The 16,906-nt window shown below is 46.9% G+C and overlaps 1 protein-coding gene across 5 annotated transcripts in view; it reads left to right on the top strand.

Annotated features, from left to right (window-relative positions):
* Nucleotides 1-16,906, top strand: part of FLNC (filamin C) — a 206,718-nt gene that overhangs the window by 84,273 nt on the left and 105,539 nt on the right. For 3 of the 5 annotated variants that reach the window (XM_085653708.1, XM_085653712.1, XM_085653707.1), the window contains exons 6-9: nt 842-919; nt 2,397-2,559; nt 3,867-4,067; nt 8,217-8,342. In XM_085653708.1, the coding sequence (XP_085509834.1) occupies nt 842-919; nt 2,397-2,559; nt 3,867-4,067; nt 8,217-8,342 (568 nt within the window). The remainder of the gene's footprint in view (nt 1-841; nt 920-2,396; nt 2,560-3,866; nt 4,068-8,216; nt 8,343-16,906) is intronic. The other 2 variants (XM_085653710.1, XM_085653709.1) reach the window with 1 other exon arrangement.

Here is a 16,906-nt window from a genome sequence, read left to right as displayed (position 1 = left end):
TGAACCCAGAAACACCTTTCAAACAAAACACACGAGTGCCCACTCTCCATCACTGCTGACGTGGAGCAGTTCCGGGAATGACTAAAAGTCTCTTAGCATTCTTTGTGGCTTGTGGGGTCAAGGGTAAGACCCTATTAGAGGATATGAGAGCTGGCAATGGGGATGTGTGAGACTCCCTTGCATTGTTGAAGTGCATCTGTAGGGTTGAGTGGGGCTAGCAATATAAAGTGAGTGAGACTGAGGGGAATGAGTGAGACTTCAGTTAATGTTTGAGAGTAATGCTGGAGTATCAGGGAGACTAGAGAGTCTGGCTGCAGTGATGGCAGAACAGGCGAGCCTCCATATGCTGTACAATGCCACTGATTCATGCACATATGATATTTTGTAGTACAGCGTAGAGCAGGGCATCGAACAGCCACCCTCGAGGTCCGTGCCCATGCCAGGTTTCTGGATAGACATATAAAGTACATTTTTCCAAAAGTAAAACTGAATTAGAAACAATTGAATAGTCTATGATAATTCTAAAAACCTGGCTTGACAGCAGCCCTCATAACTGTGTTTGGTCACCACTGGCATGTATCCAACGTTCTTGGGAGTCCTTCTACTGCAGGCCCCATCTCACAACTGGCTGCAGAAGGTAGACTCAGAGACAGGTTTCGTCGGCCGGAGGGCGCCATATGCTCTGCTACTGGGACACTGGCAGAGTGCGGAGCATGGTAGATGAAGACCCATTCTCGAACGGAGGTGGTGCCCAATCCAAAGACTATAGAGCGAGACATCGGGTCCTCCTGCTGACTTCGTGACTCTGCTGACTTCTCTTCTGCCCTTTCTTGTCTTCCAGGCCAAGGTGGTCCCCAACAACGACAAGAACAGGACGTACTCGGTGACCTACGTGCCAAAAGTCGCTGGGCTGCACAAGGTAAGGATGTAGATGGTTCTCCATGACCATGGGCATCACCCCTCAGTCTCTTCCCGCACACCTCAAATCTTACTCTCTTTGTAGAACACCAGGAACACATACAGAAGTTAAAAATAGACATCAGGGTATGCTTGATGATGGGCAATGTGCTGTTCTTCTCATACAATATTGTTGTTATGTTATGAAATAGAGAATTTATTGAGCGCACAAATACCCGAAGGTCTCATAACGCTGAAAGCTGATAAATGAAGGTAGGAATGAAGAACTAAAGAGATAGGTTTTCTACTTTCACGAAAGGACAAATGCGCATGGATCTGCCTAAACTCAAGAGGAAGCTGAGTCCAGAATCGAGCGGCAAGCGACGAAGAAGGTCTCCCACTCACTGAGGATTTTTAAAAACGAGGAAACGGAAGAAAATGGAATTGTTTAGATTTTATTGTCCTAACTGTGGTGTAAGCGGTCAGACTTGATTTGAGAAAATTAGGGGTGTGACGAAAAAGCCACCTGTCTACTATACAAAGAGAGTCAATAAAAGCTCTTTTGTGGATAGGAGTCCAATGGGTCATTTGTAAATCATTGCAACCATTGCATCTATATCCACACCTGCTCTTGTCTTACTGAATTCATGGTATGATTGACCCCTTTCTTGATTGGCCACCAACAAGTAGACTACCTTGCTGTGAACAACTGGGGGGCATCTGGGGGCCATCTTCAGGTCTTTTGCATTTGTTTGCTATTGCCTCTGCTCTGGTAAGTGCCATGTGCTAATAACTACAGTACACCTCTGAATCTGTCACCTATTGATTCTTAAAATGACTAAATATTCTTGCTCTTTGGTGTTGCTTTTTATTTACAGGTACAGTTCATAGACGTGTACTTTAGTTCCAAAATATCTCCAAATTATGCCCAGCTATACAAACCTTAATGGAAGTGTGACTGCTCCGAGGTCATTCATCTGATATTATTATTGTGTTTCACAACATCAGTGCTTGTAATCTGCTTTTAAAAACTGAAGGCTACCTTTTTTCAGTCATCAGTGCTGCAAGTGGCCACTGACTTCAAAAGTTTTTCTCTGCCCTATTTTTGGAAGGACATCTGTATTCTGATGGGTGCTATCTTTGGGATGGTGGGAAAGTATTTTACAACCTCTCTTTAACAGCAACTAAGTTTGTAGCCATAACCTTCTGGAAAAAAATGATTTGATCTAGTGACAATGATAGCTAAAGTTCCCACAATTTCCAATGCATTGTGTCCTGCCAACGCACTAAAGTGTCGCTCATCAGGGTTCTTCTGTTGACTTTCACTTAGAACAAGACTTTAAATACACAACACCAAACAAGAGCGCTTCGTGCTCATTCAATCAATATTGACTCAGACTGATGGACACCAAATAGACCTCACTATATCCTTTACAACTTTTAGAACAATGTGCTTAATATCACTCCCGAGGGATCTCATACCAAGCTTTGCCTTTCAGGTCACGGTGCTGTTTGCTGGCCAGGACATCGATAAGAGCCCCTTCAATGTCAACGTGGGCATGGGCCTGGGAGATGCCAATAAAGTGACGGCGAGGGGACCTGGCCTGGAACCTGTGGGCAATGTAGCCAACAAGCCCACTTACTTTGACATCCACACAGCAGGTGAGGATGGTAATTGCTTGACTATATTCTGCAGGAATCCAGCGAGCCCACTTCAGGTGTCCTTTCAACAACCGTAGCGCTGATCCCCAACCTGAGTCATATTATATGTATGTAACTATCCCATTTCATAGGTCTAGGCAAATAGGATGTGTTACACCCATCACTGTAGACTTGCGCCCAACAGAACAAGACATATTAGTCACAAAAAGGGATTCACGTCTCAAACTAGTTGCCTTTCTGAGACTACCAACAGCCGAGCCCTGGCTTCCAAGGGCTCCTCACATGTGCCCAAGCTGCTAGCGTAATATTATTACCCTCTTGTCCTAGATAGGTCTGAGCTGGCAAAGAAGACTTCCAGTTCTACACCCTGGCACAATGTCCATTGTTATGGATTTCTGTGCAAGTGTAGGATCTAGATTCACCCCCTGGAGACAAGCGAAGAGGCCCTTCCAGGAGTTTAGTCTGCTCTATACTTTGAGTCAACATTAAGTGCCACTGCCTCAGGATCTCTTCCCCAATCAATGTCAGACCACGATTAGTTAATGGTGCAACCGCTTCCCTGCAGACACTGATAGCACTGAGACCAGTGCGGCTCATAGACATGGTGCAGTGCCTTGGAATGGATAGAAAGCCAATGCCATGCTCATATCTGTCAACTCGTCAAGGACAGCGGCAATGGACCTGTACACTAGGGCCCTCGTTATGAGTGGACCTTCATTTCAATGGGCCTGGTAATGGGAGTTAAGGGGCCCATCAGAATGATACGTTTGCGGGAATGCTGCTACTCAATTGTATCCCACCCAGAAATGTCACCTGCCGCAGGGACAACACGCAGAAATCGGCATTGTAAGTCAGATTTCTGCATGTTACCCCCCCAAAAAACTCATAATCTCTGTTCTTTTCCACCATCCAATATTACCAGGACGCCAGTAGTGGAATATCTGGGGAAAGGAAATAACATGAATTTTTACAGGCCATTCATAATGAGGACCTAGGAGTCACGTTGAACAATATTTCTGTGCTAAGGCAATGTGCTATCATACCAACCACTAGGTGTCTCTGCCGCACTCTGATTGGCTCCTGGGTATCACTTCTACACTGCAGTATGTCTGCTCCCCAGTAAGTACTATGCTATGACTAGCAGAGTTTGGTTGGTAATGCAGAAAGCAGGGATCGACATCCAGCCCTGCTGGCCTCAGCGGACAGTGGAACTGAACCCATGCTTTTTTGCACCGTGGCACCCAAAACATTCCTTGCTATTGATGCCCATATGCTTCTTCTTCTGTGTCTTGTTTCTTGTCTCCCAGGTGCAGGCACAGGAGACGTGGGGGTGGTAATCGTGGACCCCCAGGGCCGCAGAGACACCGTGGAGGTGATTCTGGAGGACAAGGGGGACAACATATACCGCTGCACCTACAAGCCAGTGCTGGAGGGGGCCCACATGGTCTATGTCACGTTTGCTGGAGCCCAGATTCCCAAAAGCCCCTTCACCGTCAATGTCTCAGAAGGTGAGACCCATTTTTTGCCCATCGCTCTCCCTTTGCCATTTCTTGTAACTCTTTGTCATTGGCCTGTCTCCCCGCCTCTCTGTCGCTCTCAGTGTAAGACAGGGCCACTCTTCTGTCTGTTCTCACTGTCTCTATCCACACTTCACCGCTCTTCCTTCCCCCTCTCTTCTCTCTGCCTTCAATTTACCTTTCTTCGCTCCCCATCTGCTCATCTCTCTGTGAGTCATTTTGCCTTGCTCCTATTTCTCTCCATTACTTTCCTTCGCTGTTATTAGACCTCTTTGTATGATTCTCTTCATTGTCCTTCCCTTTATCACCCCTCAACCCTCTTCTTGTTATTTTCTTCCATTTATCTCCTTTTACCTCACCTAACTCTTCTCTCTCTCTTCTTGGATTCAATTGTCTCCCTTTTACATCACAACTCTACTTCGTTTCTTGTTTTCTTCATGCCTCTCTTTGTCATCCTGTTCTCACTCTCTACCTCTTCCCTACTCTCTATTTTACTCTTTTGCTCATGATATCTCTCACTTATGTGCTTTTCTCCTTTTCCTTACGCCTCTTCTGGCCGCCGCCTCAGTCGTGCGTTCTATCTTTCCATTCCTCTATCCCACCCCCTCTTCTTTCTATCTTTTTTTCCTCTCCTTGAGCTTCTCACTGTTGCTACTATCTCTACCGAAAGCCCTTTTCCTCCGTTTACATGGTTTGAATGCAGTTTTACACCATATCTCATTCTTCAACCACATTAATTATTCTTCGCTCTTGTGTATCTGCCCTTTGTGGAGTCTGTTTCATTCTTTTTTTAATCATTTCTCCCCTCTCTTGGTCTATTCTTCTCGTTTTCTCCTATGTTCTTTTTTCATTCTCTGCATTCCTTTCTTTCTCCTTCGTTCTTTGTTTTTCAGTTTTTGTTCTCCTTCCTTCTTTCTTTCACATATACCTATATAAAAGTATTTCTCCAGCATATTCGACAAAGAATAAGGAAAACTAAGAAAACATGAAAATTAGCTCATCGCTGCCCATTCTATTTTTCTCAGTCTTTGCTGTTGCTCTTTATTCTTCTCTTTCGTTTTTACTTCTCAGTTTCTATTCTATCTGAATCTCTCTTTCTGCACCTCCATACTGCTAAGCACCCATCCTCCTCACCTGCCTTGAAGCACAGCTGTGTGGCCCTTCAGTAAGCCACTGGAGGATCCAGTCTCCCAGTGATAATATAATCCGGGTGCAGCTGGAGGTAGGAGACTCTGGAATGGCTGAAGATCCCAGAGTCTTCCTCGGAGTCTCCTGGACCAATGTTTTGTGTAGTTTGGTCACCCACGTGTACAATCCTCGCTCCTTGTTCACCTTCCCTCATTACAAACTCTGTAACTAACAGCATCCTGCACCCTCGCTGCGGACCGTGTCTGTTGGTGTGTAGAGGTGAAACGTGCCTTATGGTGTATTATGGTATACGGTGCATTAGGTGTGCATGTGCAAAGTGATGGCCTCTCTGAGCCTTGCTGGATACAATTATGGGTGTGTTTGGGTGTAAACTGGTCTCTTCTCTGAGAGAGACCTCAGTCATGAGTTGGACCTCAAGACCTGGCTCTTCGATGGAGACACAGCGCCCAGATACCCCTAGGAGTGACAGTGTTGCGTTATACAAATGCTGTTTGTTTGTTTGTGTATTGATCATGTGAGTATCTCAGATCGGGAAACATTCCTTGCACTGTGGAGTTCCCGGGTTACAGAAAGATGGCAGCCTCACTAGTGACGGCTGGCAGGGACAGGGGTGTCGGGGCAGGGGGGGAGTATGGAGGGAGGGGGTAAAAAGAAAAAATCAAATAAAAAACACTCACCTTTTGACGGCCGCCGTCTCTCCTTCGTGGTGGGGAACATGCAAAGTGCGCATGACTGTTTGGCTGGCCTAAGACAGCCGGCCAAACAGTTTTGGGCCCTTGGAGTGTGCCACCACTCCTCCCCTGTGACACCAGCCCCACCCGCCCTAACCAGTCCCCGCAGCTATAAAAAATATTATCATTTCCTTTTTTCCTTTTTTTTACTGCTCTGAGAGCATTGGGGCGGCGTCCTCTGCCTTAGTGGAGGAGCCACCCCTGAGTCTCACCCTCAAACCTACTTATAGGCTTTCCCTCACTGGCATTGTGTACAAAACTGATCACAATTGTATCATTAACCATCTTTCCAAGATGCAGTTTTAGGGTTCTATCTCTTTTGGTACCAAATGCATCACAACTCGATGACTTTTCAAAAACAGCCGATCATCTATTTTTCTCTCATAACAACAAAGACATACCTTGAATTTTTTTGAGGAAAATGGCAAGAATTCGGATTCTAATTGCAACCTTCAACAAGCATTGGCAAAACCAACAGGTTGCACCTTTTAAAAACAAGTGGTGAGCTTTTGGCTTTGCAGCTGATTTATTCCAATGGCAGAGGCAAATTCCTCTTGTCAATGCTCTAATAATTATAATAGATATTGGAAAAATAAAGAAGCATGATGCTTTATAAAAAAATGTTTTGCTGCTGGATAAGGAGCAACATTACACACTGCTCATTATTTACAAAGCCTATACTTTATACCCAATTAAAAACAAATGAATTAAGACAAAAATACACATTGCACAGAAAAAACATGGAATGACTTACAACATCAGCATATAATGACAAGTATATACAAATCTACACTGCTACCGAAGGAATTTGTTTCAATCAGGTTACCTATAAATAAATCCCCGTTGGATGGTGGCCCTGAACTATAGTCTTTGGGCACCTTGTGTTGATTACTGCTTATGACTGGTAGCAGTATAGATTTGTATATATACTTGTCATTATATGCTGAAAAACATCTTTTGTGGATATAACAAAAATATTTAAAATAATGAAATGATTAAATAATTGGAAATATTGAGAAATTTTCCCTGTCTTTTTAGTGATTGACAGTAAATGAACAGCTAGTTCCTTTTCTCCTTAAATTCTAATATTGACCCGTTCTAGCTGGGCGTTATAGGGTCCACCCCTTCTTTCATACACGTATAAAAAAATGTGTCATCACGTATGCCTAAGTATGCGTCAATATGCGTCACTATGCTAAGGAGACCCAAAGTGATGATGTATACTCGGCATGTGTCAGCATGCATGTGCTTGCATACATTATAATACAGTGACCATTGTGTTTGTTTTTTAGTTTACCATTCCAAGATGGTGGACACCCAACTTGAATCAGTAAATAAAAAAACATAAAGCACGCAAAATCACATTTACAGAAATTTGCCGCTCAATTACAAATTGCAGCAGCTGAGCCCTCCTAAGGTAGAGGGTGCTGAACAGTTTCTACTCTGAAAAGAGCAAGGTATTCTTCCTTGGAACCAAGGGACTCCAGCAGAGAATATGCAATTACCCCTCCCTCTCCCGGGTGAGATTGACATAGGGATCCTCCAGCGAGGAATACACATCGATGATCCAAGGGTGCTTTGAAGCAATAATATGAGCTTCTCAATTTATTCAAATAAGCCGCCTTCCTCGGTAACAAGTCTTTATGTACTTTTTTATATTCTCCTCAGCCATTGATTAATAGAAATCAATAGCTATTGATTATTAGAAATAGGATTGGAAAAGGGGCTTCTTTCATCCAAATGTGAGCCAAATGTAACCACGGCCTCGTCCAGTGAGGTATAATTCACTACACCTTTTAGAGGTGTGTATGTGTGCATGTGCCTGTAGGGTCCTGGACGCAGGTGTCTCTGTGACATTGGGTTCATGTTTCACCATGTGTTGGTTGTCTGTAACTCAGCAAGTTTGGGAGCATGTGCCTCCCTGATCATGGGTGCGCGTGCCTCCGTAGGCCTGGGTTCAGGAGACTTTGTGAGCTTGGCTGCATGTGACTCCTTGAGCCTGGGTGTATGTACCTCTATGAGCTTGTCGGATAATGCCCCTGCAAGCTTTATGTAGGCCCAGTGTACATGTGTAAGTATGTGGCTGTGAGAATGCATTTATGTGATCACTGGCTTGCATGTGAAAGTAAGAATCACTGTGCATTCAAATGTGGCAGTGTGAGCCTGGTATGCTTATGCAGTGATGTTGCTGTATCCACCACTCCATGCTTCTCCTGAATCACACTTCCCTCTCCTTCTTGTTTCTTCTAACCTCCTTTAGCTCTTCCTGTGCCACCACCTTCCAGTGTCCCTCCTATTCAGATAATTCCTCAGGCCATCCGTACCCCGCCAGCCGACAGGGGCAAGAAAGCCCCACCCCAGCCTCCGCCCAAGCCACGCAAAGCAAGTTAGTATGGGCTGGAGTGCAGCCTGCTGGCCTGTGCCTGCCATCATTGAAGGCATTCTTGGACACTGCGGTGCTTCCGGCTATGGCCTGCGGATTTCTTGTGTGTCATCGTTTTCCTGCTTGTTTGTGACTTCATGCCCATGCGTCCACGAACCTGTTTCCCTTAGCCTGTTTCAGTTTGCTCCTTTGCCTGCTCAACTTGAAGAAGTGTGGATACCTGTGACTGAGCCACTGTCGCCAAACCAGAGTCTCCACGTGACATGGCTGTGGCTCTTGTTAGGAGGGCTTAGTATCATCTCCTCAGGAGTGTCAGCAGGAGAGAAAAAGAAGGAAGGACAGACACATAAAAAGACACACAGACATACACACATATATGGAGACACATACAGCGACACAAATGGGCACCCAAATTGGGTGAGGCAGTGAGTACCTGTCCTGCCTTTGTTTGTTGAGTCCCCATTAGGGTGGCATGTCAAATAACACTGATGTCAGTCAGTTTCTACTGGTCTTTATTCTTGACTGCCAGTCCCTCTCTGGCATATCATAACTTCATGGCCATGGCTGCCGTGAATCCCTACGTATTCCCAAATATCATTCTTTTAAGAGCAGTAGTTTTGTCAAAGTAAGGACAGATTGCTTCACTCACTGGGTCATTGTTGCTCCTGTGTGGGTCACATGTAGCACATGCACTGGCTGCTTTACAGTGCCTCCACTGGATTAGTCCTCTGTGGCTTCTTGGTCACTTCATTTAGTACTTAATTCAGTTTCTCTAAATTGCCTGGTGAGTCTGGGACTTTGTCTCTTCTGGGTTGACTTCATTTAGCATATTCACTGGTTACTTTACAGTACCTTCATAGGGACTGAGGCTCTTTCGCGTCACGGTGAAATCCATGTAGTATTTACTCTCGTCACACGTTTGAGAACTGAAACATCTCTTGGACTGAAGGCTGAATTAATGGTTGGTCCTTTGGGTGGAATCCATACTGTTTACTCACTGGTAACTCAAAAGTGTTTCCAGGGTTGGAACTCAGCTGTTTATGGGTCCACTCCACACTGGTTTATCAGCAGTGCCTCCTTTGTTGCTCCTGGGTTGACTCCATATATGTAGTTTTGCAGCCTGAATCTTTCTGGATTCACTATGCTGTGCATTATTCCGCCATCTAGTGGTTGGGTCCGGAATTGTAGTATTTCTTCTCTTTTTTTTTTTTCGTGGCCCAGGTGGGCGTCGACATACCACCATTTGGTATCCTTCGTGACGTCGACGCGCTTCCTCCGGAAGCTCCCACCTTTGGTCGCCATCTTCAGATTCTTTTTTCCGCCGTTGGGTCTGGATCAACAGGAAGGAGCTCCAAGAACTTTGGAGAGAAGAATCGACAAAAGATCGGAATAGATCACCGGAGAAGACACCGGAGACCAAGTAAGAAGAAAATCGACTACAGTTCAGAGAACTTCGAAGAATTCGACATTTTTTCGAAGGAGAATGCGTATACAGGGGGCTCCCTGGGCGCGGTGATGGACAAGACTCCATTCAAATTCTGTGCAAACTGCCACCACAAGTACGCTCAGAAGGACCACCATCCGGTTTGCAATCTCTGCCTGCCGCTCGACCATCGAAGCGAGGACTGCAACGCCTGTGCAGCGTTCACCCCGAAGACTCTCAGAGTAAGGGAGAGACAGAGAAGAGCAAACTACAACATGCAGGGGCAGGGGACGTCCCCATCGCTACGAGACTTGGGACTCTCCAGCGGAGAGGAAGACAACGTAGCAGAAGGACCAGAAAGGAGCAGGGCTGTCGACGCACTCGACGTCGACTACTGCATCCAGGGACAAACAGTCCGTCGGATCCTCTGAGAAGGACCACCAGACGGCGAAATCCCATGACAAGGGAAAGGCGCCGAAGAGCAGCCACGAAAAAGAGGCCTCGATGTCGAACGGCGAAGGCCCGAGACAGGTTTTGACTTCGACGTCGACAACCTCGAAGAGGAAGGTCGAGGCCTTCGAAGTCAATCACTCGGCAGAGATGGAGAAGAAAAGAAAGAGGCTCGAGGCCGAAATGGCTAACATCTTGCAATGCAAGAAAGACTTCGACGAAAAGCTAAAATTCTACAGCATACCGTCGAAGACTACACCCGAAACAGGAAAGGGCGTCGAGGAATTCGAAGCGCCGAACACACCTGAACCTGGAGAGGAACAGGAAGAGGACCTCTACTACGGGACAGGCGAAGGGGAAGAAGATGAGACTTACCAAGAGTTGACTTCTTCGGAGGCTCAAGACTTGCCATGGGGAGATCTCGATGCCGAATCACCGGAACCACTGAACCACATTTGAACATGAGGCCAAAAACCAAATTCAAATTGGTCTGCTTTGCAACCCCATCGTGATTATGAATTGATATAAGGTTACAATACAATACGATACCTTTCTGCCATATATGCTAGAGTAGGAATGACAGCGCATTAAATTCAATAACCTCTGTACAGCATAAAAAAACAAAAGAAATAGCTATTTGAATCACAGAAACTCTCAACTTTAAATGTAAACATACGCAAATACGTCAGGATTCTACTCTACCTTATACGTCTTTTATAGATAATTGTTTTAAATTCAGATGAAGCAGGACACCACCACTTCATTGTCATTAAAACCTCACAAATCATTGAATGCATAGAGTGAACGAACTGAGATTGGGTGCTTTTAAAATCTAATTGCAAGCACCCATCCTGTGTGAAAGGGGATAAAACAGGTTCACATTTACTACAGGTATGCATTATGGCGTCAAAATCGTGTTATACGCCAATGGTGCACAGCTGATCATCACCTTAACGCAGGATGAAGAAATTTCTACAACCAGCTTTAGATCCTGTCTGCTTGGATCAGCAGAGTGGATGGACCACAGCCGCCTCAAGCTGAATGCTGAGAAAACCGAGATCATGGTTCTGGGGAAACAGCCAACAATCTAGTCCGCCGCATGGTGGCCAGTCACTCTGGGGCCAATACCAGCTCCTAAGCAGAAAGTAAAGAACCTCGGTATCTGGTTCGATAATATTCTCTCATTTGACAGCCAGATTGCCAGTCTTGCTTTGGCATTTAAAAATGCTACGCAAGATCTTAGGTCTCCTCCCAGAAGCTGCCAGGAAGACAGTAGACAAGGCCCTATTGATCTCCAGACTGTACTATTGTAATGTGCTATATCTTGGGGCCACCAAGGCAGTTTAAGGATGCTTTAAAGGATACAATATGCTGCAGTATGAGTGCTGCTACACCTCCCTAGATACTTTTCTTTGGGCTCAGCCCTCAGTAAACTCCATTGACCTCCAATCAGACAAAGAGTATCCTTCAAAGCTTTATGCTCTGTCATAAAATCTTGAGATTGAAAGGCCCTCATATCTTCATCCCTTGATCAAGTCCTTTCGACCAGCAGATGTCTTAGATCTGCAGAAGCAGCACTCACTGTGTTTCCTAGGGTAGAAAGAGTGCGTATGGGAGGTTGTTTGTTCAGTTTCTTGGCTGACAAAATGTGGTCTGTTGATCTGAGACAGGAACACTCAGAACGGGTTTTTTGAAAGAAGCTTAAGACATTGGCATTGTAGACAAACGTAAACTAGGCCTCCGTTTGGGGCTCTGGGCTTTTGTATTTCTGAAATCCTAGTGTGGGGACACTCCAAATGGAGTAACCAGGCACTTTACAAATTCCCTTATCAATATAATTTTTTCATGTGTAGAGAAACATACGAGGGAAAATATAAAATGTAGCTCATGAAACATCATTCACCTATATAGCATACATGTATATGTCAGTGATGTCATATGCCATCCATTGTCATTTAAGATGATAGTCTCCACAGGAGTAATGTCCACTGGCATAGTTTAAATATAGAATTGTCAGTAGGGGCTGTCAGCAGCAGGGTTATCTTTCCTTTACAAATTGGTGCTATCAAGAGAGTCATTCCCAAGAACCTATGAATAACAAAGTGTGCACAGAAGTTAGATGACTTGAATTCTTAGCAATTGAGGGGTAGAGCATGTCCCTCATGTGGTGTGTAAAAAAGGAACTTAAGGTAGAGAGGCCTTCTGTTCCAAAGGATTGGACTGCAGAGACTTGTTAGTATTGTACAAGTAAATGGAAGATATTAAGAACACTTTTGGAGAATTAGTAGTCACACATTTAGTAAAAAATAATATTCACACTTAGGGCCTGTTTCACAAAGGGCCTCCATGCTCATGACGGAGGCACTGCAGTTGTGGGGGAGTCTCCGCACTTGGGGTGGAATCTGCACATTGAGAAGATTCTGTGGGACCTCCACCACGACTGTGGAGGCCATTTGTGAATCAGGCTCTCAGAACTCGAAGGGTTATCACGGTGCAGCCACCTCTGCGGTAGCAGGGGAAGAGCTGTATATCGGGACATTGGGTGAATGGGATTTTCAAGGCACTACTAGAGGATAAGGTCACAGGAGCACAACTGTGAACCATGGCTTTAGTTCAGATTGAATGCCATGGGACATTGAAAACCCCTGGTAGTCGGAGAGGAGCTGTGTATCGGAGTATTGGGTGAATGTGATTTTCATGATAAATCCAGACCCTTTGATACCTTGAGGGCTGGGGGTGGATGACTCAACTTGAATGGGGTGCCTAAGGCACACCTACAGCATGTCACAGCTGTGGGAGAGCTTTGTTTTTTGGGGCCTGGTGTGATCGGAATTACTGTGGTGCAAGTATGACAGTCAGAGGAGGCCTACATGTCAGGGGGCTTTCTACTGAACTAGAAGGGAATGGTAGTATGGGCTGCTCTCCAATCGCCATCTCTGGTCTGCACATGGCTTCTCCCTAAACCCAGCTTAGAGCAAGGCTGCTTTCTAATCTCCTGTGATAAATGTGGCTGCTCTTTGATCTCCAGCTCAGATCAGAGTGTGGCTGCTCTGTGATTCCCAGCTCAGGCCAGTGTGTGTCTGGTCTCTGGCTCTGTGTGTGGCTGCACTCTGATCTCCGGTACAGTGTGTGTCTACTCTCTGATCTGCAGCTCTGTGTGTGGCTGTGCTCTGATCTTCAGCTCAGATCAGTGTGCGGCTTCTCTCATATTTCCAGCTGAGGTCAGTGAATGGCTACTCTATGGTCTCCTCCTTAGAATGGGCTGCTGTTTGATCTCTGGCTCTGTGTGTGGTTGTGCTCTGATCTCCAGCTCACATCAGTGTGTTGTTGTGCTCTGTTCTCTGGCTCAGTGTGTAGCTGCTCTCTGGATATGTGTGTGGCTGCACTCTGGGCTCCAATTCAAATCTATGTTTATCTGTGCTCTGATCTCCAGCTCAGATCAGTGTGTGGCTTCTCTCATATTTCCAGCTGAGGTCAGTGAATGGCTGCTCTATGGTCTCCTCCTTAGAATGGGCTGCTGTTTGATCTCTGGCTCTGTGTGTGGTTGTGCTCTGATCTCCAGCTCACATCAGTGTGTTGCTGTGCTCAGATCTCCAGCTCACATCAGTGTATTGTTGTGCTCTGTTCTCTGGCTCAGTGTGTAGCTGCTCTCTGGATATGTGGGTGGCTGCACTCTGGGCTCCAACTCAAATCTATGTTTATCTGTGCTCTGATCTCCAGCTCAGATCAGTGTGTGGTTGCTCTCTGGCCTCCAGCTCAGATCATTGTGCGGCTGCTCTCTGGCTCTGTGTGTGGCTGCACTCTATTTACCGGCTCTCTGTGTGGCTGGTTTCTGACCTCTAACTAGGGTCAGTGTGTGGTTGCTCCTTGATCTTCACCTCAGTGTGGGCTGCTGTCTGATTTCTGGCTCGTCGTGTGGTTGCTCTCTGATCTCCAGCTCACATTAGTGTGTTGCTGCGCTCGGATCTCTGGTTCAGGGTGTGTCTGTTCTCTGATCTCCATCTCTTTCTGTGGCTGTGTTCTGATCTCCAGCTCAGATCAGTATGTCTGCTGTCTAGCCCCCAGCTCAGGTCAGTGTATGTCTGCACTCTCATCTCCAACTCAGATCAGTGTGGGCTGCGCTCTGATCTCCAGCAGAGTGTGGCTTCTCTCTGATCTCTAGCAGAGGCTGCTCCCTGATCTCTGGTTCAGTGTGGGCTGCCCTCTGATCTCCATCAGAGTGTGCCTGCTCTCTTTTCTCCATCAGAGTGTGGCTGCTCTCTGATCTCCATCAGAGTGTGGCTGCTCTCTGATCTCCATCAGAATGTGGCTGCTCTCTGATCTCCATCAGAGTGTGGCTGCTCTCTTTTCTCCATCAGAGTGTGGCTGCTCTCTGATCTCCATCAGAGTGTGGCTGCTCTCTGATCTCCATCAGAATGTGGCTGCTCTCTGATCTCCATCAGAGTGTGGCTGCTCTCTGATCTCCATCAGAGTGTGGCTGCTCTCTGATCACCAGTAGAGTGTGTCTGCTCTCTGATCTCCATCAGAATGTGGGCTGCTCTCTGATCTCTGGTTCAGTGTGGTCTGCTCTCTAATCTCCATCAGAGTGTGGCTGCTCTCTGATCTCCATCAGAGTGTGGGCTGCTCTCTGATCTCCATCAGAGTGTGGGCTACTCTCTGATCTCCATCAGAGTGGGGCTGCTCTCTGATCTCCATCAGAGTGTGGGCTGCTCTCTGATCTCCATCAGAGTGTGGCTGCTCTCTGATCTCCATCAGAATGTGGCTGCTCTCTGATCTCCATCAGAGTGTGGCTGCTCTCTTTTCTCCATCAGAGTGTGGCTGCTCTCTGATCTCCATCAGAGTGTGGCTGCTCTCTGATCTCCATCAGAATGTGGCTGCTCTCTGATCTCCATCAGAGTGTGGCTGCTCTCTGATCTCCATCAGAGTGTGGCTGCTCTCTGATCACCAGTAGAGTGTGTCTGCTCTCTGATCTCCATCAGAATGTGGGCTGCTCTCTGATCTCTGGTTCAGTGTGGTCTGCTCTCTAATCTCCATCAGAGTGTGGCTGCTCTCTGATCTCCATCAGAGTGTGGGCTGCTCTCTGATCTCCATCAGAGTGTGGGCTACTCTCTGATCTCCATCAGAGTGTGGCTGCTCTCTGATCTCTAGCAGAGTGTGGGCTGCTCTCTGATCTCCATCAGAGTGTGGGCTGCTCTCTGATCTCCATCAGAGTGTGGCTGCTCTCTAATCTCCATCAGAGTGTGGCTGCTCTCTGATCTCCATCAGAGTGTGGGCTGCTCTCTGATCTCCATCAGAGGGTGGGCTACTCTCTGATCTCCATCAGAGTGTGAGCTGCTCTCTGATCTCCATCAGAGTGTGGGCTGCTCTCTGATCTCCAGCAGAGTGTGGCTGTTCTCTGATCTCCGGCTCTGTGTGTGTCTGCACTCTGCTCTCTGGTTCAGTGAGGGCTGCTCTCTGATCTCCAGCAGAGTGTGGCTGCTCTCTGCTCTCTGGCTCTGTGTGTGCCTGCTCTCTGATCTCCGGCTCTGTGTATGTCTGCACTCTGCTCTCTGATCTCTGGTTCAGTGTGTCTGCTCTCTGATCTCTGGTTCAGCGTGGCTGCTCTCTGATCTCTGGTTCAGTGTATGTCTGCACTCTGATCTCTGGTTCAGTGTGTCTGCTCTCTGGTTCAGTGTGGTTGCTGTCTGATCTCTGGTTCAGTGTGTGTCTGCACTCTGATCTCTGGTTCAGTGTGTCTGCTCTCTGATCTCTGGTTCAGTGTGGCTGCTCTCTGATCTCTGGTTCAGTGTGTCTGCTCTCTGATCTCTGGCTCTGTGTGCGTCTGCACTCTGCTCTCCGATCTCCATAAGAGCATGGCTGCTCTCTGATCTCCAGCAGAGTGTGGGCTGCACTCTGATCTCTGGTTCAGTGTGTCTGCTCTCTGATCTCTGGTTCAGTGTGGCTGCTCTCTGATCTCTGGTTCAGTGTGGCTGCTCTCTGATCTCTGGTTCAGTGTATGTCTGCACTCTGATCTCTGGTTCAGTGTGTCTGCTCTCTGATCTCTGGTTCAGTGTGGTTGCTGTCTGATCTCTGGTTCAGTGTGTGTCTGCACTCTGATCTCTGGGTGTCTGATCTGTGGTTCAGTGTGTGTCTGCACTCTGATCTCTGGTTCAGTGTGTCTGCTCTCTGATCTCTGGTTCAGTGTGGCTGCTCTCTGATTTCTGGTTCAGTGTGTCTGCTCTCTGATCTCTGGCTCTGTGTGCGTCTGCACTCTGCTCTCCGATCTCCATAAGAGCGTGGCTGCTCTCTGATCTCCAGCAGAGTGTGGGCTGCACTCTGATCTCTGGTTCAGTGTGTCTGCTCTCTGATCTCTGGTTCAGTGTGGGCTGCTCTCTGATCTCTAGCAGAGTGTGGGCTCCCCTCTGATCTCCAGTAGAGTGTGTCTGCTCTCTGATCTCCAGTAGAGTGTGTCTGCTCTCTGATATCTGGTTCAGGATGTCTGCCCTCTGATCTCCATCAGAGTGTGGGCTGCCCTCTGATCTCTGGTTCAGTGTGGGCTGCCCTCTGATCTCCATCAGAGTGTGGGCTGCTCTCTCATCTCTGGTTCAGTGTAGGCTGCTCTCTGATCTCCATCAGAGTGTGGCTGCTCTCTAATCTCCATCAGAGTGTGGCTGCTCTCTGATCTCCATCAGAGTGTGGGCTGCTCTCTGATCTC

The sequence above is a fragment of the Triturus cristatus genome, chromosome 4_1 (genome assembly GCF_964204655.1).
Source record: "Triturus cristatus chromosome 4_1, aTriCri1.1, whole genome shotgun sequence".
Taxonomy (NCBI): Eukaryota; Metazoa; Chordata; class Amphibia; order Caudata; family Salamandridae; genus Triturus; species Triturus cristatus.
Note: the sequence above shows the minus strand (reverse complement) of the source record. Positions and strands in the feature narration are given on the sequence as shown.